This window comes from Lagenorhynchus albirostris, chromosome 6 (assembly GCF_949774975.1).
Source record: "Lagenorhynchus albirostris chromosome 6, mLagAlb1.1, whole genome shotgun sequence".
Taxonomy (NCBI): Eukaryota; Metazoa; Chordata; class Mammalia; order Artiodactyla; family Delphinidae; genus Lagenorhynchus; species Lagenorhynchus albirostris.
This window is the reverse complement of record NC_083100.1, coordinates 29440084-29463843: the sequence shown is the minus strand read 5'-3', so window position 1 is coordinate 29463843 and position 23760 is coordinate 29440084. Positions and strand designations below refer to the sequence as shown.

The following is a 23760-nucleotide window of genomic DNA, read 5'->3' as shown; positions in this document are numbered from 1 at the left end:
GGAATCTAGAGCAGAGTACAGCTAACTCCCCTAGACACACACAGTCAAGGAAAAGTTTCTCATCCCAGGAGCCCTTCTCATACTGTAAGATGTTTTATACCTTCAACATATAGGTCTATGTCCTTATTTGTCCTTTCACAGATGTTTTCTTCTTGGCAGAAGTCCTTAATTGTCAGTAGACCTCTGGCTTTCTGAGCTGTAAATCCTTCTGCTCCACCTATTATGTTGAAGTAGAGATTATATGTTGTTTTTCGATACTCCATCATAACTGAAGCCTTAGGGAAAAAAACTTACTATTGCTAAAAGCTTAGATCTTGTCATTGTTGCTGTGGTATGTAAAACAAATAGAAAACAAATCAATTGTAGTCTCCTTTGGAAATGAGTAGCCCAAAAGATGGGACAATTCTGAAAAGCCAATACTTACAGTAGTCACTCTTAAAGTGCTGGGGTTATTGCAAAGACATACACTCATCTCTTGACAAAGCCACAGGAATCCCTATGGGCTTTGCAACCTACTGGAAAGAATGGGCGAAAGATGAATGTATCTTGAGAAGTACCCTAGAAAGAAACCACCACTAAACGTGTTATCATAACCATAGTATTTTTACTTGTATAAGTAGGAAAAATATGAATGAACTATTCTTGTATTCCCGAGTAGCTTTCCTTTTCTGCACATTTTAGAATCAATGTCCAATATCATCTGACTACTTACTTCAACTTGTCCTTATGAATTTGATGACACTTAAAGACTGACTAATCCATTTATCCCAATGGGCATTCCAGGAAATTGTCCTTGTTTATTGCCATCTTCAAATGATGGAAAAGCATAAAAAAATGAGAGAAAGTAATTATTTTTACTATCTGATCCTAAATGTTAAAGAAGCACCCTATTCTTAAAGGCTGGCCCCATCATTTGCAAATTAATGCACTGCTGAAGATGCAAACTATCTATATAACTGCTCTCGAATTTCATTAAAATTAATCGGAAGTCCTTTTTTTTTTTTTTTGCGGTACACGGGCCTCTCACTGTTGTGGCCTCTCCCGTTGCGGAGCACAGGCTCTGGACGCCCGGGCTGAGCGGCCATGGCTCACGGGCCCAGCCGCTCTGCGGCATGTGGGATCCTCCCGGACCAGGGCACGAACCCGTGTCCCCTGCATCGGCAGGCGGACTCTCAACCACTGCGCCACCAGGGAAGCCCCGGAAGTCCTTTTTAATGTCTTTCAGAATTGCTTCAAGTGGCAAAAATCAGAAAATCTACCCATGGGTCACATCAGCTAATTGCGATTTACTTCTCCACTAGTCATTCTTTCAGCCTAGGCTGCAACCGCACAAAACTGAAACAACTCTCCGGATGACAAATGCCAGTCAAACCAGTTATTTAGCGTCATGTCATTTTAAATGACCCATTGGTTTCCTGAATATTTTTTAACAAGTCAGAATGATGATGTAATGGATTGATTCCAGATGTAACTTGTTAAAATTATTCTGTCAGTAAGTTGTACCTGCCATATGCTCCCTCCCAGTTGGTATTGGGGAGCCAATAGGGGAATAAAGATAGACTACTGTGAAGAGAATAGAGAGTGACAGTCAGTGTATGTGTTTGTACAAGCACACTGTTTAGGACAGATAAATGACAATGTGTAAAGCTAAGTTTTGGAAACAGAACCATGTTCTAATTCTTACCAATTAACTTACTCAAGGAAAATCCCTTAGCAGCAAACTGGGGGGAAAGAGGAGAAAAAATGTGAGACCTTATATATGAAAATAATGTTTGGTAAAATGTAGGTGCTAATCAAATGTGTGTCATTGTTAGAGAGAGGCTAGTCTGTGGAAATGAAACCACAGGGATAAGATATCAAACTAAGCAAACTTATATGTTTAACAGAGTATTAAATGTTTCATTAAAATGATTTGATGGTGGCTTTCTTTTTATTGAAATGCAAGAATTAGTGTGCCATTTTCCTCTTGCAATTATTAGTAAGGTTCAGATTAAAGATACATATTTCTTTCCAAGAATCTCTCCAAATTGCCCTAAGCAAGGAATTCTAAATGTATGTTACAACAGAATATATAGTTATTAAGATCTTCTAAATAAAAATATTCATAAGATGACTACTTAAATTTCAAGTGCAAGCTGGTAAAATGGTATTTAAGAGAAATGTTTAATCAAAGCAGTATTTTCTAGACTGGCACTATAAAAAGTTTTACTAAAGGTCAAAACTTCCAGTCCCAAGTAATTATATTGAAAAGAAAAGAAAAAGAGTATATGAGCAGACACTAGCTAGGCTTTAAAAATATATATTTTTAAAGTCTTAGCTCCCATTGGCAAGAGTTGTCCTAGGATTTCTGGTTGGGATGGCAATGTCACACACCCTCAGCTGCTATAAAGCTGGGGTGACCATTTCAATTTATTACCTTATTATACTTATAACTTATTATCACTTATAGTACAGCTGGAGTCCAACTACAGTGGTCTTTACCTTCACTTCTCTTCAGCCACTCACTTCAGAGGCTGTGCTCAGAATACAGAGCTGCTCCACCTCTGAGATCTGAAGCCTGAATATCCCTCTTCCCGACTAGTACCTTTCAGTGTCCCCTCTTTTACTCCTCTTCCATGTGTTTTTTTCCTTCAACAGGGCTTCAGTTTTCTTCATTTCCAACCAGTCTTTCATCTCTCTACCTCTCGTCTCTTCTTTTTTTCTAACCTGTGTATAGCTTGATTCCTTTGCCTCCCTCTCCTTCATCAGCATTTGCCCAAAAAAGTTCTAACACAGGATCAATATAATCATGACCGTTCTTTTCTCCCACATTCAGTCAGATGAGCACTGAAGGAGAAAAATAATAACTAGCATTTAACAAACACTTTGCTACATGCAGCACCATTCTAAGTGCTTTGCATGTATGAACTCATTTTATCCTCACTAGCCCTAGGGAGATTTTTGCCCATTTTACACGCAAGAAAACTGTTTCATGAGGGTTAAGTAACTTGTACAAAGTATTACATCAAATAGAAGACACCGTCAATTGTAGACATCTCATTATCTGAAAAAAAGCAAAAGAAAATATTGCAATTCTGATTGCAAGGTGCCTTCAGTTGATGGATAAAACCTGATTTCAGTGGTGTTAAATGTGAAAATTTGCATCTAAGAATCAATCAGATATGACACATGAGGGAGATATGGTGCAAACCCAGGCTTCATGCATATGCTATTCTGCCTCATAAAAACCAAACAAGCATGCAAAATTGTCTGTTACAAATTCATGGTCTCAAAATTTGCCTGGGCATTTAGTACTTCCTTTAGTCTCTTTCTCTCCCTTCTCTTATCTCCTCTCTTCTTTCTCTTCTTTTCAAAGATTATTCAAAGCCTTTTCACTCTCCTTCAATTCCTTACTTAATACCTCCTCTCATTCACTTTTTGTGAATGACTACGGACCTTAGTTCATTAAGAAATTGAGACATTGGTCACCATCTCTCTCAACTCCTGCTCTCCATCCAACATACCATACACAGATGTATCCATATCCAGAGGGGGCCTTTCTTTCTCCTTGTTCAGAGAGCAAAGCTATCCCTTCTGTGTAATGCTGACTCTTCCTTATTCCCTTATCCCTATTGCTTCTGTGTCTTCTGAGATTGTTAGTTATCCTTCTATCTTGAATTTAAACTCCTCCCTGTCTGTTGGTTTCTCTCCCTCAGCTTGTAAACATAACAAAGACCCAACCCCTAACCTCCTGTTCCAATTCTTCTCCCTCTTCTTTTCTAAACTTCATAGAAAGTGTTTCTCAGGGGCTGTCTGCATTTCCTTGCTTTCCATTTCTGCCTCAGCTCACCATTTCTCCCCCAACACTCAGTAAAAATTGTTCTTAATAAGAAATTTGGTGACGTACTATTTTTTAGAGCCAATGGAAAATTCTTCGTCTTCATTTTATGGACTCCCTTTTCTGAATCTGTGTGCGGTGGTTTATTTCTTCCCTCTGTGAAAATCTTTATCTCATTGGTTTCCAAGGCACCACATTCTCCTGGTTCCTCTTAACTCTACTTTTTAATCATTTAGATATTGACATTTCCCAGATTCTATCCTTAGGTTACTATTGTACCCACTTTACATACTTTCCTATGAGGTTTTGTACTATTGCCCACAGGTTGACAAAATCCTGAATTTAGACTTCTTTCTTGAGCGCTATGTGTGTGTTTATCTTTAGTTCCCTCTTCTTCCTTGACTATTCAGCTTCTCCATTTGGATGTCAGGTATCTCAAACTTAACGTGTTGAAAAGCAAATTCTTTTTTTTATTAGTTTCAGGTGTACAACACGGTGATTCAAAATTTTATCTATTTTAGTCTGTTTGAAGTTATAAAATATTGGCTATATTCTCTACACTGTACAATATATTCTTGTAGAAAAGCATATTCTTGAGTTCCCTTTCCCAAACCTATTCCTCAAACCATTTTTCCTCTCTCAGCTCATAGTTCCAAACCTCCATTTGCCTAGCCCCCAAAACTTGAAGTAATCTTGAATTTTTCTCTTTTTCTTGCACAATACATCCAGTCTATCAATAAATCCTGTCCTTTCTACCATCAAAATATATTCAGAATCTGATCACTTTCACCAACTGTACTGCTACTACCCTTATCTAAGCCACTATTACATCTCATCTGGATTATTACAGGAGCTCCTAACTGGACTCCCTGCCTCTGCCTTTGCTCCCCTCTAGTCTGTGTTCTACTGAGCAACCAGAGTGGATTTCTGACCACCTTTCTGACCTTATCTCCTACCACAATACCCAGAAAACACTCTTATCACACCATGTATGTTCCCAGGCAATTATGCTTCCCCTATGCTCTACCTGGAGCATTCTCTCACATACATATGCACGACTCACTCTTTCATATTAATAAATCTTTACTTAAATATCTCTTCCTCAGGAAGGAATTCTCAATATTCCATATAAAAATCTCTTCCCCCATTATCCTTTCCAAGTCCCACTTTACTTTTTCTTGGTGATCCTTTGTTTTTTTCTTACCATAACTGACACATTACACATATACTTTTCCTCAGGCTTCAGAATTATAAACACTCATTATTGACTCATCACACTATTTGTTTATTTAATTAACTAGTTGTGTGTTTGTTTTTGATACACAGCTGTAAACTCATCATTTAACCCAGAAACTAGAAACACAAATCATTATCCATATATAATTTTTAAATTAAAATATAAATTTTCTTCTCCTACCCCCACTACAGTATAAGCTCCACGAGTACAGGGAATTTGTTTTATTCCTTCTGTGTGCACAGCATCTAGAACAGTGCCTGACACACAGGCACTTGAAAATAAAGTAAGCACTGCACATTTATATACCAATATTTTCAAGGGTAGTGTAACTTTCATCATGTCTAAAACCAGAATTAAATCCCCACATCTTTACCCCTGTTCTCCTTTCTCTCTCTGCACTCCTTCCCTTGACTTCCCTTCTTCCTACCACTTGACGTTTTTCCCCAGAAGCACAGGACTGCTCCCTCCCTGCCTTTGATCATGCTAACTTCCCTGCCTGAAGGAGACCATCCGCCACTCCCCCACCCCCGCACCATGGCTCCGGGAAAACTGTATAACTTTTTCTTCAAGAAGGTCACCAGTCACCTCCTCAAACACACTGTCTCTGCCCCCTCCTTCCCCTTTTTCTTTCTCAGGGTTCTCCCACACCAATCTCTATCCCTTGTGCTCACACACTATGCTTCTGTAATTATCTTTTCCAAGAAGCTGAGAGCTCCTTGAAGTTCAGGAAGCAAGTTGAAGCCCTCATTTATGATCTTTTCCCACTTCCTCAGAAGATAAATAGAAGCAGACATTAGTATGTTCAGTTCACAGATTGAGAAACTGATTTCAGAGGAAGAGAAAAAGCCCAGAAACCCTAGGAATCCTCTTGAGATCTCTTCCTACCACTTGGGTAGAGGGAATGTTCCTCGTGTCTTTGGTAAACCTTGCTATAAGCCTGGGTTCCTCCCTGTGCCCCTCTGGAAGGTAACCATGGATACTACTGAGCCTTCGGTTAGTGGAGACTACCAGTGGTTTTCAGGATGCTTCAGGGTTTTGAGGTGAGGGGACAAAACCTGGAAACCGTGGCAAAGGTAAGACCTTTGCCTCAGGCTCTTGGTCTGGGTGTATTTCAGTTAGGGTGGGCCCTAATTCTCAGCAGAGCCCCTAAAAGGTGACCGGACTGACTAGGATATTAACTAGCTTTGAGTTGAGAACCAAAGAGAATCCCGGACGTCTCCTCTTCTTGGAAAGCAGGAACCCCTCTGTGAAATCTTGAGCAGTGGGCTGACTAAAGCAATACTAGCAGCAGCTCGGGCTCCTGGGGTGATCCAAGCCACAGAGCCTGGAGACAATGGGGTCTCCTGTCCCCAGTCAAGGGGAGCTTCCAGTGGTGCCTTGTCCCTACCTGCGTTCTTGCCTCAAGGGTGTGTTTCTTTTCGGAGCACTGGACCACAGGCAGGCAGGAGAAATTCACACCGAGGATGTCACTGGGATGCACCTTAATTTCCTTACTGACCGCTGTGAGGGCACCCACGTGCATTCTCCGACCCTAGGAGTCCTGAGTCTTCCCTGCTATCACTTTACTCTCAAACAAGGAACGTCTGGAGAGTAAAGATCTAGGGAGCCCCACTTGCTCCTTGAAGGGCGAGGGACTGGGCCCCAACTTTCCAGTTCCCGCCAGCAGTGTCACGCCTCCCAACGTAGGACCGGGAAGCCAACCACACAAAAGGCTCAGTTCCGCTGGTGGAGGGGGAGGTAGGGGTCAGTGTCAATGAGGTGTGTGCGGCTAAGCCTCCTTGTTTTCTGAAACGAAATCTTCAGGGGAGGGAGGGAAGAGGAGGGTGCAGGAGATGGACTTGGGGGCGAGAGGTGGCGGCCGTTCCCGGCGTTTTGACGTAGACTTGAAGAGGCGCCGAGCACTCCCACTGCTTAAGAAGAGGCACCGTAACCTTCAGGACGCTGAAGGTGGGGACCGCCGCTTGCTCAGGGAGCAGTCTGGACATTTTCTCTCCACGCACTCCAAGGAATCCAGAAAGGGCTGCGCAGGTAAGTGCGGAGGGGCTCGCTTCTGTGACCTGGGAGTCAAGCCTCGGAGTAAGGAGGCTAATGGGGCACGAAGGACACAGGGTGTCCCAGGCAGCTCCGCCATGAGGAGGGAGAGGTGGTGGAACCAGGTGCGGGATCGAGACGTAGGGAGCACAGCGCGGGGCTTGTGGCAGGACACACGCAGGATCCCAGGGCTGAGGAACTTCCAGGCTTGGGGAAGACTCTCGGAAGGGGAGGGATCCTGACGGAGCCAATGTGAGCGCTGCGGCGCGAGCAGGCAGCGAGTCCCGGACTCGCCAACTTCAGCACCCTGGACAGTATCCCGCCCCTGCTCTTCTAATAAACTTAGCACTGACAGCTTCGACTTGTCCCCTAAGAAAAAACTTTTGCGGCCCCTCGACTTTGATATTTTAGTTCAGAAGAGGACATATTAAATTTGATTTTGTTCAGGTAGGTATCCTGTGTAAATAATCTGAAATATAGAAGAAATATTTTTGAATAATTTTGTATCTCAACATGCCTCTTCAGGAATGTGCCTGTTCAAAGACAATTTCTGAAATACCGGTTTAAGGGAGACTCAATATGTTTTGCTGCTGTACAGAAGAGAAAGATTCCATCTCATGGTGTTATCATGAAATGTTTCCAATATAGACATATTCTCATGAGAATTCCCATGAGCTGTGCCATGCTTGCCTTCATGATACTAACATCTAAAAGATTTGGAAATATAAAACTGAAAGTCATCTGTATATGCCCTCCTGCTTTTTCTTTACACTAGAGTTGTTTAAGTTTAATATACATCTTGTATATCATATACATTTGTGAAGATTCAGGTTAACCTTTTTTCCTGGGAAAAAAATTGGTTTGATTTTATTATTTTTTTTTTTGCGGTACGCGGGTCTCTCACTGCTGTGGTCTCTCCCGTTGCGGAGCACAGGCTCCGGAGGCGCAGGCTCAGCGGCCATGGCTCACGGGCCCAGCAGCTCCGCGGCATGTGGGATCTTCCCGGACCGGGGCACGAACCCGCGTCCCCTGCATTGGCAGGCGGATTCTCAACCACTGTGCCACCAGGGAAGCCCGGTTTATTATTATTTTAAGTACATCATTTCTCATTGGACTTGTCTGAAGTGTAACATAATAATTTCAAAGTGTATATGGATGTCTTGGTTTTATTGTAACCAGCTGTGAAAGCCGGAAAAGCTGAATGAGAGGCAAATAATTTTTGTTAAAATTCTTGAGATTTATAGCAAGATGAGAAAAATGAGAAAAGATCATCTTTATGAAAATTGTGTCAGAATTGCAGAACATTTCAGGTGTTTGTAAAATGTTTATTAATTCTACTCTAATGGGTTGACTATACCTTGGTTCCCATACGTTTATCACACTATCTTGTGTTTATTTTTATTTATAACATTTTACATTTCTTATGCCTTTTTTTAATAATAAAAGGAACCATAATAGGAAAGCATCCAAGGGTAAAATATGTTCAAATTCTTAATTGCATGGGAGTCCTGGTTTAGGATAGCTAGGCTAAATTATGCAATTATAGAATAATAAAAGCCATGTAGCAAGATGGAAAAATTTCACTTAATACTCTTTTAAACTATATTTCTCTGTACTAGGGAAAAACAAGTTTGCTTATTTATCTTACAAAAGAGCACATCTTAGGAATAAATCTTTCTTAATCTAAGCATCTTTGTTTTGTACTACCTGGCTTGACAGTGCATCATTTTAGATAGAATGGGGCTTGTGAGATGGGAGGTAGGTTAAGACTTTTCCCAGAGATGATGGTATGTTTCCTTTGCTGGCACCAAGGTTCTTAAAGGCATAATTATTTTCTTTACTGAGTGGAGCACAAGCAGGAACTCATATGAAATATTTCCATCTTGCACAGTTTCAAGGCCATGGCCAATCCTGGGAACAGAGGAGGGATCTACCGCCACTTGAGTCTCACCTGCTCCCTGCTCATTGTGGGAATATGCTGTGTGTCTCCTTTCTTCTGTCACAGCCAGACAGATCTGCTGGCTCTTAACCAAGCTGATCCTCAGTGCTGGGAATCTTCCTCGGTACTCCTCCTAGAAATGTGGAAGCCTCAAATTTCCAACACTGTTTCAGGTTTCTGGGATTTTATGATCTACCTGAAGTCATCTGAGAACTTGCAGCATGGGGCATTGTTTTGGGATCTGGCCCAACTCTTCTGGGACATCTATGTGGACTGTGTCCTCTCCAGAAACCATGGCTTAGGAAGGAGGCAATTGGCTGGAGAGGAAGAGAAGATCTCAGCAGTGCCTCCACAGCACGCAGGGAGAAAAAAAGGTGGTCAACCCCAGGTCCCATGTCTTTTGAAAGGATCAATCAAGTGTGAATGTGCTGAATTGTGAGGAAGAGGGAAGTGGCTTTAGGGCAATCCATTGCCACACATAGCCTCCTCAGGGGTGAGCCCAAAGAGTATGCAAGTGATAGGAAGATAAATAGCACTTCCTTTTGTAATTTGCAGTAGCTGTTTTTATCAACATATTGTCCTCATCTTCATACTTCAACAGCAGCAAAGAAGAATCAGAAAGACAAGTAGGAAGAGACATGATCCCTAAAATACAATATCAAGGTATAAAGGGATGCCCCCAAATTAATATTACTTTTTTCAGTAAGGCTGAACATTGGTAGTCATAACCTGTGTTCACTTGCTATGGAATTGGGAAGATTTGAATATAAGCCTGGGGAAGGCTCTTGCCCCTTTTAAATAGAAAAACAAAAACAGAAACAAAAACTAATTGCTTTCATGTAAATGGGAAGGACTCCTTGAGATGTACTTACTTAGCTGATGGATAAATGGTAGAAAAATCAGCTGGCTTGCAAATTCACTCTTCCTTGTTTTCTGGAACAAATTGCAAATAAGTAATTAACTTCCAGCAAGCTGAGTAATTAATTTTTAGAAATCTGGAACTTCCTACAAATTTAGAGATTTTTCACTGAAGTAAATATGGTATTCAAATGCAGTCTTCTCCAGGGGCACTAGAATATCCTTTATAGAATTAGAAGGAGGGTGAATAAATCACTGTAAGCTGAGAATAACAGCCTTATTCATACTGTTTGTGTTCCTTTTTTGGTGTTGTTTCAACCAATGTGCTTCTAAAGCTTGCAGCAAGGGCTGTTTGGGTGGTAGTAACTATTTATGCACTAGTGGAAAACTGAAGCATAAATAATTTTTGCAATTGTACATTTGATTGTGAGAACTGTTATATGTTCCTGTAAAACATCTATTAAAATAGCAATTAACAGTAATAGTTATAGATCAATCTTTTCCCAAGATATTGTAGAACCTTTAAATATCTGGTTTGTTTTAACCTCAGTAACAAAAAATATTATTAGCTGATCCATAAAGCCAGATAATCCACTGCAATTATTTATAGATAAATTTATTAATTTGGCAAGTGTTATTGTCACTTAAACCAATTTCATTTTTTAGAGGAAATATTCTTTTAGCAGTTTAGCTACTAAAGCAGAAATACAAAATGATTATCTTTAAATGTTGGTTACCAATATTTTAAAAATATTTTGAACAGAGGCTTCCCAGGCATCAGCATCAGTAAGGACTGTATATTTTCTTCATCAGCACTGTAGGCTCTTTTTTCCATTCTTTTTTTTTTTTTTCCATTCTTACTCTACTTAACAGTGGTACTCAAATTACTACCACTATTTCTTGTTTTGTATTTTGCACTCACTTTGCACTTTAAGTATCTATAGAATAAATGAAAATAATGTTTGTGTTCAACTTAACAGGAAAATAATTATCTATAATTATATAGTATAATTAATTAAATTATATAATTTAATTGTATATTAAAATTACATATATATATAATCTCAAAAACAGCTTTCAGTTTGCTTGCTTGCAACAGGCTACTATAATAGTCTGAGACTACATGTAATTTTCTGAGCATACTTCAACATGGCATTTCTATATTCTTTTTTCAAAAAAAAAAGTAGATTTGTCTTCAGCTTTGGAAGTCACTTCCTTCATCTTGCTACAGAGTTGCTATTGACCCAGCTGGTCTGCAAACTTTACTAGGAGTTGCTTTGCAAATATTAGGGGTAAATATTTCACTTTATTGAAGTTATTTTAATGTTTGACATAATTGTTGCAGACCAGGAAATAAGACTTTCCATTTGTATTGTATAATCAGTCAAAGAGGGTCTTGGGTCAAGAAGACACCCTGTCTGAAAGTTAGTTTCAGGAACATCGAGATATCATCTCAAGAGGCTCGATTAAATCTCTAGTGGCTCAAATGGGCTCTGGATGTACCTGCACAGATTCTTCACTAATTTTTTCTTTTGTCCCTGGGGAATTAATATTCTACTAGGTTGGGATGGGGGTGAGGGTGAACAGGTGTTTGTCTCCATAGTTCTCAGGGAAATCACATCATCAGAGCAGAAGAGAAACACTAAAATAAGTGTTTTGATGTCTTCAAGTTAAATAGTTTAAATTCACCTGAGAAATGTTGCAATGAATCACGCCTTATTAAAAACACAAAACTCCTATATAACTTTGTATGTTAATATATTTGTTAATATTGAGTCAGCAACTATGTAAACAAGAGATATCAAATAGCTACGTAACCTTGGGCAAGTTAATTGACTTATTTAGCTCTCAGTTTCTTCATCTGAAAACGAGGGATATGGGAAGAATTAGAAGGCCCTTAAAGTCTCTTCACATTCTGTGTTCTGAAGTTCTGTGATTCTATAAACAATAAATGTATGAAAAGCGTGGATTTAACTACAGAAAGAATCTGGAAGAGCCTTACTCCAAGGAGAGCTTATCGAGCTGAGTGATGACCTAGACATTGTGGTGGTTTATAACTTTAATAAGCAGAAACAGAGGTGATCCAGAAATGAGAATTCCAAAAATTCTGAGGGCCAAAGATATCATCGTTTGAGAAGACTCAAAAGAGCATTGTTATTTTGTCTAGAAAGATACAAGCTAACAACTGAGTGCCAAAATGGTCAGAAGGCTGAAGAGGATATACCCAGGCTTCACTACTAAATGATGGATTCTGTGAAGGCAGAGAGAGAGAGAGAGAGAGAGAGAAATTGATTTAGGAAAAGAGTAGGCTGATAATATCTCCCAGATAGAAAATAACAGAGTTGAGGTTAACACAAGGGTTAGTAAAGACTTTAATACAAATGAAAGGATTTTGAAGTATATCCTTGTTTGTGTCAAAAATGATGATCTCTTCCTTCAACAAATCTTGCTCTGCCCCTGAGAGGAACAGAAAAACTTACCTGCCTGAACCTGGCAGTTTGGACGGTCTAGAAAAATTGTGAGTCTTTGCTTTCCTCCGTGACGTGAAAGTTAAAATTTAGATTTATAATTTGATGATGTTTGCAGTCAGTGTATAACTAGCCGGCAAATGTTCATAATGCTTATTTTTTAAACATTAAGCAGAAGAGAAAACAATGCTTCAGAAATATAAGTTAGATTCACAAATGCTTGATTTTCTACTTTACTCACTCTGAGAAATTTTGTAAGCAACATATTCAGAAATTACCAATCTAGAAATCTATTCTAAAGAATCATTCAGAGCTGTAACCAACTTTGCAGTATAAGGCTCTTCACTGCAATATTATTTATAGCAACAGAAAATTGGAAATAATCTAAATGTCCCATAATAGGGTAATGGTAAACTAAATTATGGTATAAAGTATGTATGTGTAAAACTATGGTTCTCTCTGGAAGATTATATTATGGGTGGTTTAAACATTTTTCTTTATATTTTTATATTAAAATGATATGATGACAATTTTTTACTTTTTTAGTCAGAAAAATATATTTTAATACATATTAATCAAATAGGAAATGTATTTATTATAATCTACTTAATTCATATTATATAATTAAATTTCATAGGACACAAAGTTTTGCATAAATAAAAATTTCAAATACACCTCTGCAAAAAATCTATACAGAATATTAATAGCCGAGTGGCAGAAACAGCAAACATTCTTTTAAAAACCAAGTCATTGATACTTAATTAGCCTGAAAATAATTTGGTGACCTAATGACGAGTTGCTTTTCTCTACTTTCAGGTGTATATCCTCAGCAACCAAGAATCCCTTCCCTAAAGAAGAAAGAGTTGATTGAAGGCTTGATAAACATGCATGTACATAGGAGTGGGTCTAAGTTCATTGGAAAAGTGACCAGTAGCCTGGAAATAAAGAGAAAATAAATCGAACCTCAGAGCTAATGCACATCTTGGAATTTAAATATATATATATTTTTCTTGACTACTGATCGTTTATTTACTTGAAAGGGTGGGAGCATCCAGAGATGCTTAAGCCACATTCTCTGAGTACTTAGTTTCATTCTTTTAGGCTGCTAGCATGTTCCTTCAAATGGTGACATTACTGCCAGATCATCCCACTGTCTGAAACAGTTAAAACAGCTTCCAAAGATGAGTAGGGGATCGTGCTACTCAGATTCTTTGTAGTCATCTTGATCATTGTTTTGGGATGCTTGACATTGTTAATAAACTAGAGTGCCACACATTTAACTTGAATACACTGCATGACTTTGAAATATTAACCACTGGATTGTTTATGCACAGGCCAATAAGAGACTATATTTATTAATTACCAGTTATTGGTGGTAGTTACTTGAATTTTGTTTGAAAGAATATTTTTGAATATTTTGAACTGAGTGAAGCAAAAAACAAACACGAAACTGGTGAATAAAGCATTCTTCTAATAGAAACAAAATGAATAAAAGCTCTCGACCCCAAGTAATGTTATTGGAGTTTTTTTATTTCAATATTTAATGTGACCATTAATGATAATCCAAACTCTAATAAAATAGCAGTAGGTATAAATTTTTTCTCAGTTAGCATATTTTCTATTGGATTAAATATTAAGATTATAACTGGTTACACTTTACATTGAAAAGAAAAGTAAAAGTCAAACGAACAGCATTATGAGAAAAGAACCCATAAAAATATTTGCTCTCAAAATGACCAGGCTTGAATGAGGTTCATAGCAAAGAAGTCCAATTAACAAATATATTTGAGTTCCAGACACAATGCTATTTTTATCTCTAATTATGCTCATCTCTCCAATCATTCTATTATAATTGATGGTTGACAACCAGTTTGAATTTCAGATATGTTAGCATTTCACTTGCTTTTCCCAGGTCCAAAGGAAGCCTCAGTAAGTGTTTTCACTGAAGGTTTATGGCCCTCCTTAAGTGAAAAATCTTATCCAAAGGGTTCTTATTAGAAGACACAGATGCATCTGAAGATTAGCCAAATCTTAACAATAGGGGAAGCAAGTCTGGGGAAGGAACTGGGGAGGGGGTCCAGCCTCAGCGTTAACTTGATTAGAAGAATAAGTACATTAAAAGCTGCCACTCTTTGACTACCATTTCTACAGAGGCTCATGGTTTTGCTTCTGTACTACTTTCTCTAATGTCTTGCATCATGTTCTTAAAAACTATTATGTAAACTCATTACCTCTTATAAATCGCTGAAGAGATGCCTGCCCCTTGCTCCTCCCACACCTTGGTACTACACAACGGGGGCTGCCAATTTTTTCTGATGCTTTGTGGGCCATCCAGTCTCTGGCGCAACTAATCAGTTCTGTCTTTGTAGAATTAAAGCAGCTGTAGATAATATGTAAATACATGAGCACGGCGGTGTTCCAATTTTAAAACTTTGCTCGCGGACACTGAAATTTGACTCCATGTCATTTTCAACTGTTACAAAATATTACTCCTCATCTGATTTTTTCAATTATTATTTTTTACATGTAATAATTTCACAGCCTGCACAAAACTGGCAGTGGGCAGATTTGGCCTATGGGCTGTAGTTTGCTGACCAGTGCTCTGGGGCATACTTAACAAACTTGTAAGGAACAAGCTGGAATGAAGTAAGAAGGAGAGTGAATATGTTGAACAACAAAACCAAAATAAAAAATTCATGATAGGCTGAAAAACAAATTCAAAAAGATTAGGATGAGACTGAACAGGTGTAACCTAGTCTTAATCCTACCCAGTTGGACATTATTTCACTCTGGAAACATTACTAGAAGTTATGGATCATATAAATAAGAGCCCAGAGCCTCTCTGAATGTAATATGGACTGCACATCAAGAAAACAGGTGAAACAATGGAACCATAACAATATTTATTTAGAGAAAGTGTAAGCAGTGGTTAGAATACAGGCTTAAGAGCTGGGTTCGAATCTCAACTTTGTCAAGTAGTGACCAAACGACTTTGGACAAGTTACTGACCCTCTTTGTGCCTCAATTGTCTCATAAAAAGAGATATCTACTTACCAGGTTTGTGGTGAGGTTTAAATTAGTATTAATACATACATGGTGCTTAGAAGCTAAGTGCTCTCACAGTCAAAAAATGTTAGCTACTACTTTGGACATTATTAAGCATCTATACCCTAGTCATACATACAGAGGATGGAGACACACAAGTACTTTGGCCAAATTCAATGAATGTGGGGGTTTAGTGAGAAACATTCATGTTTTTAAAATAAATTTATTTTGAGATAATTGCTGATTCATATGCATTGTAAGAGATAATACAGAGACATCCTGTATACCCTTCATCCAGTTTCCCTTCATAGTAACATCTTGCATAACTATAGTACAATAACACAACCAGAAGATTGACATTGATACAATCCACAGAGTTCATTCAGATCTCACCAGATCTGCATGCACTCAAATGTGTGTCTGATATGCACATATGTGTGTGTGTGTGTGTGTGTGTATTTAGTTCTTTGCCAAGCCTATTCTCCAGCAGGAGCATCTAGATAGAATATTAGGTCATCAATTCGGTAATTCAGATATTTAAGAAGATAGTTGCATGAATTCCTGTAGATCACACACTTGAATATTACTACCAATGTATTCAAAGAAAGGGCCTCTATTGGAAATGCAGCACATCTGGATTTGACTTGGCTCCTTCTTTCCATTTTCCTCTATCACTCCTCATTCCCAAGGCTTTACTCTGAAGAACAAAGACACATGTGTAGAGACATTAAAAAATAAAATTTTCTTCATGCTTCATGCCAGACTATTGAGAAAGAGGTAGAAGATTTAGTTCTTTTAGTACAGATTTTGAAAACACGTTTCGTCATCACCACAAGTCTGGACTCTTTTTCACTTCAAGTTGGGCAAAGTGATCTGATCAACAAGGGCAGAGAAGGCCCTGCATACTCGCTCAGCTCCACAATACAGGTCCATATTTACTGAAGATTGCAGGTCTGAAAACAACAAACAGGAAAGTCCTTCAGAGAAAGCACCTGTAGGTTCTCAAGCTGATCTTAATAAAGCTCTAGCACAGAGAAGAAATAAAATCCATCTCTCTGCAGTTCCTGATGGCAATGCCCTTTCTCTAAGCTAGCTTGCAAATGAGATGGGTATCATTTACCATGATCAATTACTAATTCAACCAAGTTGTGGGTTCTTTTTTTTTTTTGCGGTACGCGGGCCTCTCACTGTTGTGGCCTCTCCTGCTGCAGAGCACAGGCTCCGGACGCACAGGCCTAGCGGCCATGGCTCACGGGCCCAGCCGCTCGGCAGCACGTGGGATCCTCCCGGACCGGGGCACGAACCTGTGTCCCCTGCATCGGCAGGCGGACTCTCAACCACTGCGCCACCAGGGAAGCCCAAGTTGTGGGTTTTTAAAGAGCATTTTCCCATAACTTCAAGCACGAATCTGAGTAGCCAGAAAGCCCAGTCTAGAGCAGTGGTTTTCAGACTCTGGTGTATGTTAAAATCATCTGGACAGTGTTAAAATACATTGCTAGGTCCCACCCTCAGAGTTCTGATTCAGAATACATGATGGTTAATTTGATGTGTCAATTTGATTAGACTGTGGTGTCCAGATATTTGTTTAAACATTATTCTTGGTGTATCTGTGAAGGTGTTTCTGGATGAGGTTAACCTTTGAATTGGTAGACAGAGTAAAAGCAGATTGCCCTCCCTAATGGGATGGACCTTGTCCAATCAACTGAAGGCTTGAATAGAACAAAAAGTCTGAGTAAGAGAATTCCTTCTGCCTTACTGTATTCCAGGCGAGACATGTTTTCTTCTGCCTTTGGACTCAAAAGGAAATATCAGCTCTTTCTAAGGCTCGAGCCTGCCTGCTTTTGCATTGGAACTACACATTGGCTCCTCTGGGCCTCCAGCTTGCTGACTACTGATCTTTAGACTTGCTAGCCTCCATAATTATGTGGGCCAATTCCTTAAAATGAATCTCATTCTATATCTATATATACATCTTGTTTGTTCGGTTGCTCTGGAGAACTCTGACTACCATAATACATCAGGGATGGGGCCCAAGAAATTGTGCTTCTCATAAGTTCCCAGGTGATACGGATGCTGCTGGCCTAGGGAAGATGCTCTGAGACCTCTGCTCTATAGTTACTGATTAATGGTTTGAGTGGTCCCCTATGACCTATTGTAATAGGAATTGTGTTGTAGAAAGCTCTACAATTTGGCAGTTATTAACCAAAAGTTGGATACGCATAATTTTTAAGCTAAAATTTCCATTTCTAAGAATTGATCCTAGAGAGATATTTACATATGAGTACAAAGATATATGCTATAAGAATACGCACCAAAACATTCTTATGATAATAAAAAATTGGGAGCAACTGAATTACACACCAATAAATAAATTATGGTATATTTATACCCTGGGATATTATGCAGCACTTAAAAAAATCACACTGCCCAATGTCTAAGATATTTTGTCAAGTGGAAAAAGCAAAACAAGCACAACCTAACTTATGTTGAGAAAGTAAAGACACATATATGCAAAGAAAAAAGTCTGAAGGAAAAACTCACTAAACTGCCAACATTTTTTACCTCTGAGAAACAGGTGGCCGGGAGTGAAGGACATGATGATAAATTCATTTTTGAAAAACATGTGCACTTAGGCATTTTAATTCTACAATGAGCATGCTGTATAGTATTGTTTGTATAATAGTTTGTTATACACTTTAGTTACATGATTTATTATGGCTCCATCTGTGCTGTTTTCTGTTGAACATAAGAGAGGGTTCATGTCGTTTTAATGTCCATTCTCTAACACTGCCCCAGAGCTACAAGGACCTTGAATAAATAATATTTTATTGCCTGAAAAAAAAACTTTGTCCAGAGGCAAACTTATTTTAGGATATTCTATTCCTTAGCCCATAGTTATAAAAACTTTAAATATAATAAAGAAATAGAGAAGCAATAATTCATTTCATATATCTGTTCTTTTTTTCTTGTTTGGTTGTTTTATTTTTAAGCTCTAGTCCCTTGAAATGTTAAAACTAGCCAAAGATATGCACCTAACACCAAGCATGTTGCTTGGCATAAACTTGGAATTCCATACATATAGGGACTGAATTAATATAGCATATAGTCAGAGGCCTAGTGAGATGTTAGATAGACAAACCTGTGAAATCAACAGTCCAGAGGAAATCACGATCGGAGAATAATTCACTTGAATGTAGTTAACAATCTATCTGGTCTCTGAATGAATTTGGGATGTGAGAGAAGGCTATCAGAATGATGGGTATAGAGGTTTAAAAGTATTAGATTAACTGCTCTATGATTACTCTTCTGGCAATTGAAATACTGAGCCCATGTCTTCCTTACAATAATAATTAATGAAGCAAACCAATATGTATTGAATATCTACTCTGGACTAAGACCTGGAGCTCCAGATTGTACATGTTGACTGTCATTCTGCTATTTCCATCTGGATGTCTCCAAGCAATTCACACTTAATGTGTTCAAAACAGAATTCTTGATTTGCTGACCTCCCTCCATCTCAGCTTTCCCAGCTTTCCTTATAGCAATAAGTGTATGACAATCTACCAAGTCCAAGCCGCCACCACCTGTCCTTCTCCAAGCCACTTTCTACACAATGACAAAGTGTTTTAAAAACATAAATTTACCCCTTTCAAAATGAATGCCCAACGGCAAGCACAGCTCTTGGCACATAATTAAATCTTGATGACTATTTGTTGAATGAATGAGTGAATGAAGGATGAACCAACTAGACATTTTTTTCTACCTTCATGGAGCTTAATGCTGGAACTCTTGTGTATCTTTTCCCATCAAGAAAAATTACTTCTACTTTTTCATATATATATGTGAGTGTATATATATGTGCATATATATATCAGAGAGAGAAAGATTCACTAAGCGTTCAGTATATATCCTTAGGATTCCCAGGCAGCATTTGAGAAGTCTACCTTCTAAATAGGTGAGATAAAGATCCAGTGTTGAACTTCTCTTACCTGTGGTTGCTAAAGCACTGCTCTTTCTTTTTCTATACCTGCTAAATTCCAAACTTTATCTTCTGATTATTTAAAATAATAGTTTAGATGATGGTTGCAGGTGGGGAAGAAAGGAACAGGAATAATTCTTCCACATCCCCACCCTCAACCATGCCCTGCTAATCCCATCATCACTCCCTCACCTTCCCTTCTCATCCTTGAAACCTACTGTGGTAAACGGATGGCAAAGAGGGATGGAAGAGAAGCTGGGGAAAGAATTTCAGAGATATAAGTAGGAAATTTCACTCAGAAAGGGAAAGAAAATAATTTAATGAGAAAGTAAGACTAGAGCATTAAGTTTTTTTTTTTTGTCACCACAGAAGCAAGTAGTGTTAGATGTTCTTTCAAATCTAATTCCTTTACTGCAAATTTGAACAAAACGTTTGCTACTGATTTTCAGTCCAACATGTGGAATTTAAAGAGGTTTGGGGAACCCCTTCTACACACTTTCTCTTTTCCATTAAGCTCTCAGGGTCTCCTGAGATCCTATTATCCTAGATCTTGATATTGAAAGACTCTATTCAGTTAATGTCAGCAACTGCCCCCAAACTGACCATCATGCTTTGCCATTTTCGTCTTATTAAGTCTTAAGTCATATAAAGTTCATCTTAATTTCCAAAATGTGTTGACTCCTTAGCAAAGCTCCAATTCAGAAAACTAGTCAGCTACTAGGATAATCACACACTGGGTGAATAGGTTGACAGTCTGAGCAAATCTTAGTATATTACAAATATTAGATCTTTCTAATTTTTCCAACAATTCTCAAATTAAAAAATAAAAAACAGGGGCAGTAAAATGATTAGAAACTTCCTGCTGTTATCTGATGCATCTGTAACAGAGATAGAAATAAAACAAAAATGACCAATACCTTAATTTAGTTTGTTTGCCTTTCCACATCTTCATATATGTGGTTATCACATTTCTGTCTCTGATTACGTTTGCCGTGATTTTGATAAGCATGCATAAGTTATGGGGTGTATTTTTATAATCCATATTGCCAGTGGCTAAGTAGAGTTTACAAACAGAATCATATTCAATACCTGATTGAATAGGGATACAAACTTAGTAAGAAATATTTGAGTGAAGAATGGCAATGTTTAATAAATGTAGATATTAGCCATGAAGATTAACATAGATCCTATGCTTAAAAGCCTCAAAGAAATAAAACTGATATAAAAGAAATAACTATAAATTTAAATCTTGTCAATTAGTACTCACTGAATTATCACAAAGTATACAATGCAGTATAATAACAAAAAGGGAAAGATGCACTTCCCTGCTAATATCATAAGCACTTTTGTATAATAATGCATGCTACCTACAGAAACATCTCAATGGTTCTATTTAAATTGTAAATGGAAGCAGAGGTAAATTTTTTGAGAATATATTTTTTATATTATCTACAAGATTGGATAATGCTAACTGCATCTTTATACATTATTGCATTATCTGAATTTAAAAATAAACTTTGCCTTTTCATGATTTCCCTTTAAATGATATAATGATGGGTGTATATATAGATACAGATACATTTATATGTATAGACCTTGATAAAGTTACTTAAAATATGCATGGATCTTTTAGGTATCAAACTGCATGCAGTGCTGGGATATTGTCTCCCAAATACGTGTAGTAGACCTAGTCTATTAGGAATCTGAAATGTACAATATAGCCTGTTACATTTGTGAGGGCTGACCCAATACAATATTTTAAAAATCAACAGCTTTCAAAAACTCAATTGGAGAAACAAAAAATAAAAATGAGATGAATATGTGAAATCCTAAAATAGTTTCTAAAATAAAAGTCAAATTTTTATGTGAAATTTTCCTAAAAAGGTCAAGTGGATATTGACTTTGCTTTGAATACTTATCATGACCCCACTGATGTTTAGATGGAAATAAGTGGGTGGAATCTTGTGTTGACCCAAGAATCAGGCACAGGGAGTTCTCATCCAGTCTTTGTCTCAGGCAGCCTGAGCATGCTTCTGGTATCTTTGTGATCTTGTTTTCTCTAATACAGGATTATAATTCCAACTCTCTTCACAGTAGATATTTTTAGAATCACCAAGTAATTACTTCATTGACTTGGCTCTAGCAAGTTCAATATATAACTGACATTATCATGTTCCCATTTTATAGCTCACCAACTATTATGGGCTGAATTGTGTCTCCCTCCCCAAATTCATATACTGAAGTCCCACTCCCAGTAACTCCAAATGTGACTATATTTGGAGATAGAGTCTTTAAAGAGTTAATTAAATGAAATGGAGTTTATGTGGCTGGATCCTAAACCAATATGAGTAGTGTCCTTATAAGAAGAGGAAATTTGGATAGGGACATGCACAGAGGGAAAATGGTATGAAAACACAAGGAGAAGACAGCCATCTACAACCCAAGGAGAGAGACCGCAGAAGACACCAACACTGCTGACACCTTGATCTCAGACTTCCAGCCTCCAGGAGCGTGAGAAAAAAATTTTTTTTAATTGTTTAAACCACCTGATCTGTGATACTTCATTATGGCAGTCCTAGCAATCTAATACACCAACTCAGAAATATTTTGGGAAGGCCTTCTTTGATGCAGAAATGCATGAGAATGTTATCCTTGTTTTATCACCAGTCTCTATATGATCACTCCAACATAAAAGATCTTACACTTTCTTAAAAAGAAATGGATACAGATATAGATATATTAAGATGACAAAATACTCTATAAATAAGACAATGTCACTGTAAAACAGGATAGCTATAATAAAGAAGTATTAATAAAAAGAGCCTTTAGGTTTAACAATGAGACATAACTTATGAAGGTGATGATGATGAGGGTATTATTAATCACACAGAGACCTTAATCAATTATCTAGAAAGACAGCATCATTCTTATCCCATTTTTAAATGGTAACATCAGGCTGCCCAGTTATATATGTTTTAGTACTATTGATAATAACAATTGCAATAACAAAATAATAGGTATTTATTGAATTCTTGGTATGTGCCAGGTGCTATACTAAAACTTCATATGGCTTATCACTTTTAATTCTCACAATAACCCCATCAATTAGGCAACACTAGAAATCAAGTTCAGAGAGATTACTAATGTCCAAAAGACTCACAACTCTGTTACCCACTAGATGAATCGTAGCTGTAGGGCTAATACAGAGCTATAGAATCAAGTGTTTTAAAAGGCAGCCTAACTCCGTGGCCATCACTATCTCTAGTGATTGTGTAAATCTTACCTGAAGGCATTTCTAGAGTGAAGGCATCCATGAGTTTTGACAACAATTCCTGCAGTTCCTCTTCCTCCAGCTCATCCTTTCCCTCCTGGATGTTAACTGCCCCTTTCCTTTCCACAGGTGCCAGGGCAGGACTGTTCATTTCAGCAGGAGCAATTTGGGAGGCGTCCTGCAGCAGTCCTTCCTGGGAAGTGGGTAGGGAACTAAAGATTTCTTTCGAGGTCTTTTGTGCTTGGCTTCGTGCCCTGCTGCTTTGCGTTGACCTTGGCTGCAAAATGGCCTCTGGTGATTCTGAGTTTGGTAGAACATGTTCTGCATGTGCTGGACCTTGGTAACTTCCATCAGTCACAGTGGACTTAGGAAGTGTTTCCTCTTCTGAACCATCCTCAGTGGCATCCTTGATCTGGGAAGACTCTCCTCCCCTCTGAAAACTTTCTTCACCATTTCCATGGTCACGCTTGGCAACCATATTTTGCCAGGAAGATGAAGGATGAAGGGGCTGCAACACTGCCTGGGTAAAGAAAACTTTATTTATGAAGAAATGAACATTTATCTTACTTTTTCATTATGCATTAAATTTTAATATTCCAATAGGAAATTTTAATGCAAGATTTTCTTTTTTGTCTCTAAATACATTGATATTAATTTTATTTTATGCTGTTAATTCAATGTCAACCTAAAGGTAGAACAGCTCAGATTCTAAAACATCACAGAGAATAATCACAAGGAATTTGGGAAAATGCTAGGTTCTGAAAGCTCAGGTTCTAAAAATATCATAAGGAATATCTGGAAATGTCAGGATATCTTGGATTGATAGCTAAAAAGTATTACAATAAAACATTCATAATGATTCATTTAGGTAGGTATGTTGTGAGGGGTTTCATAATAAGTCATAGGAATAATATCTGGGGGGTGTGCTCTCTACAAAGCACAGCCCTCGAAGTGTGGCCCACAGACTCCTGGAGGTCCCCGAGACCCTTTCAGGGGTCCATGAGGTCAAAATTACTTTCACAATAACACTTAGAGGTTATTTGCCTCTTCGTTGTGTTGACATTTGCACTGATGGTGCAAAATCAAGAGTAAGTAAAGCTAAAGTTGTTGGTGTT

The 23760-nt window shown here is 38.1% G+C and overlaps 2 protein-coding genes across 2 annotated transcripts in view; one reads left to right on the top strand and one right to left on the bottom strand.

Moving 5' to 3' along the window:
- Positions 1-8986: 8986 nt before the first annotated feature.
- FAM237A (family with sequence similarity 237 member A) lies at positions 8987-13306 on the top strand. The gene is made up of 2 exons (XM_060151337.1): positions 8987-9398; positions 13167-13306. Exons 1-2 carry the CDS (start codon positions 8987-8989, stop codon positions 13304-13306), a joined length of 552 nt encoding a protein of 183 aa, XP_060007320.1.
- A 2938-nt stretch (positions 13307-16244) lies between these two features.
- Positions 16245-23760, bottom strand: part of DYTN (dystrotelin) — a 50693-nt gene continuing 43177 nt past the window's right edge. Inside the window, exons 11-12 of the mRNA XM_060151336.1 lie at positions 22658-23165; positions 16245-16348 (exon numbers count right to left, since the gene is read on the bottom strand). Of these exons, the coding sequence (XP_060007319.1) occupies positions 16245-16348; positions 22658-23165 (612 nt within the window). The remainder of the gene's footprint in view (positions 16349-22657; positions 23166-23760) is intronic.

Coding starts and splice junctions, on each gene's coding strand:
- FAM237A (XM_060151337.1), top strand. CDS start 8,987: ATGGCCAATCCTGGGAACAGAGGAGGGATCTACCGCCACTTGAGTCTC. Junction 9,399..13,166: donor GCACGCAGGGAGAAAAAAAG/GTGGTCAACCCC, acceptor CTCTACTTTCAG/GTGTATATCCTCAGCAACCA.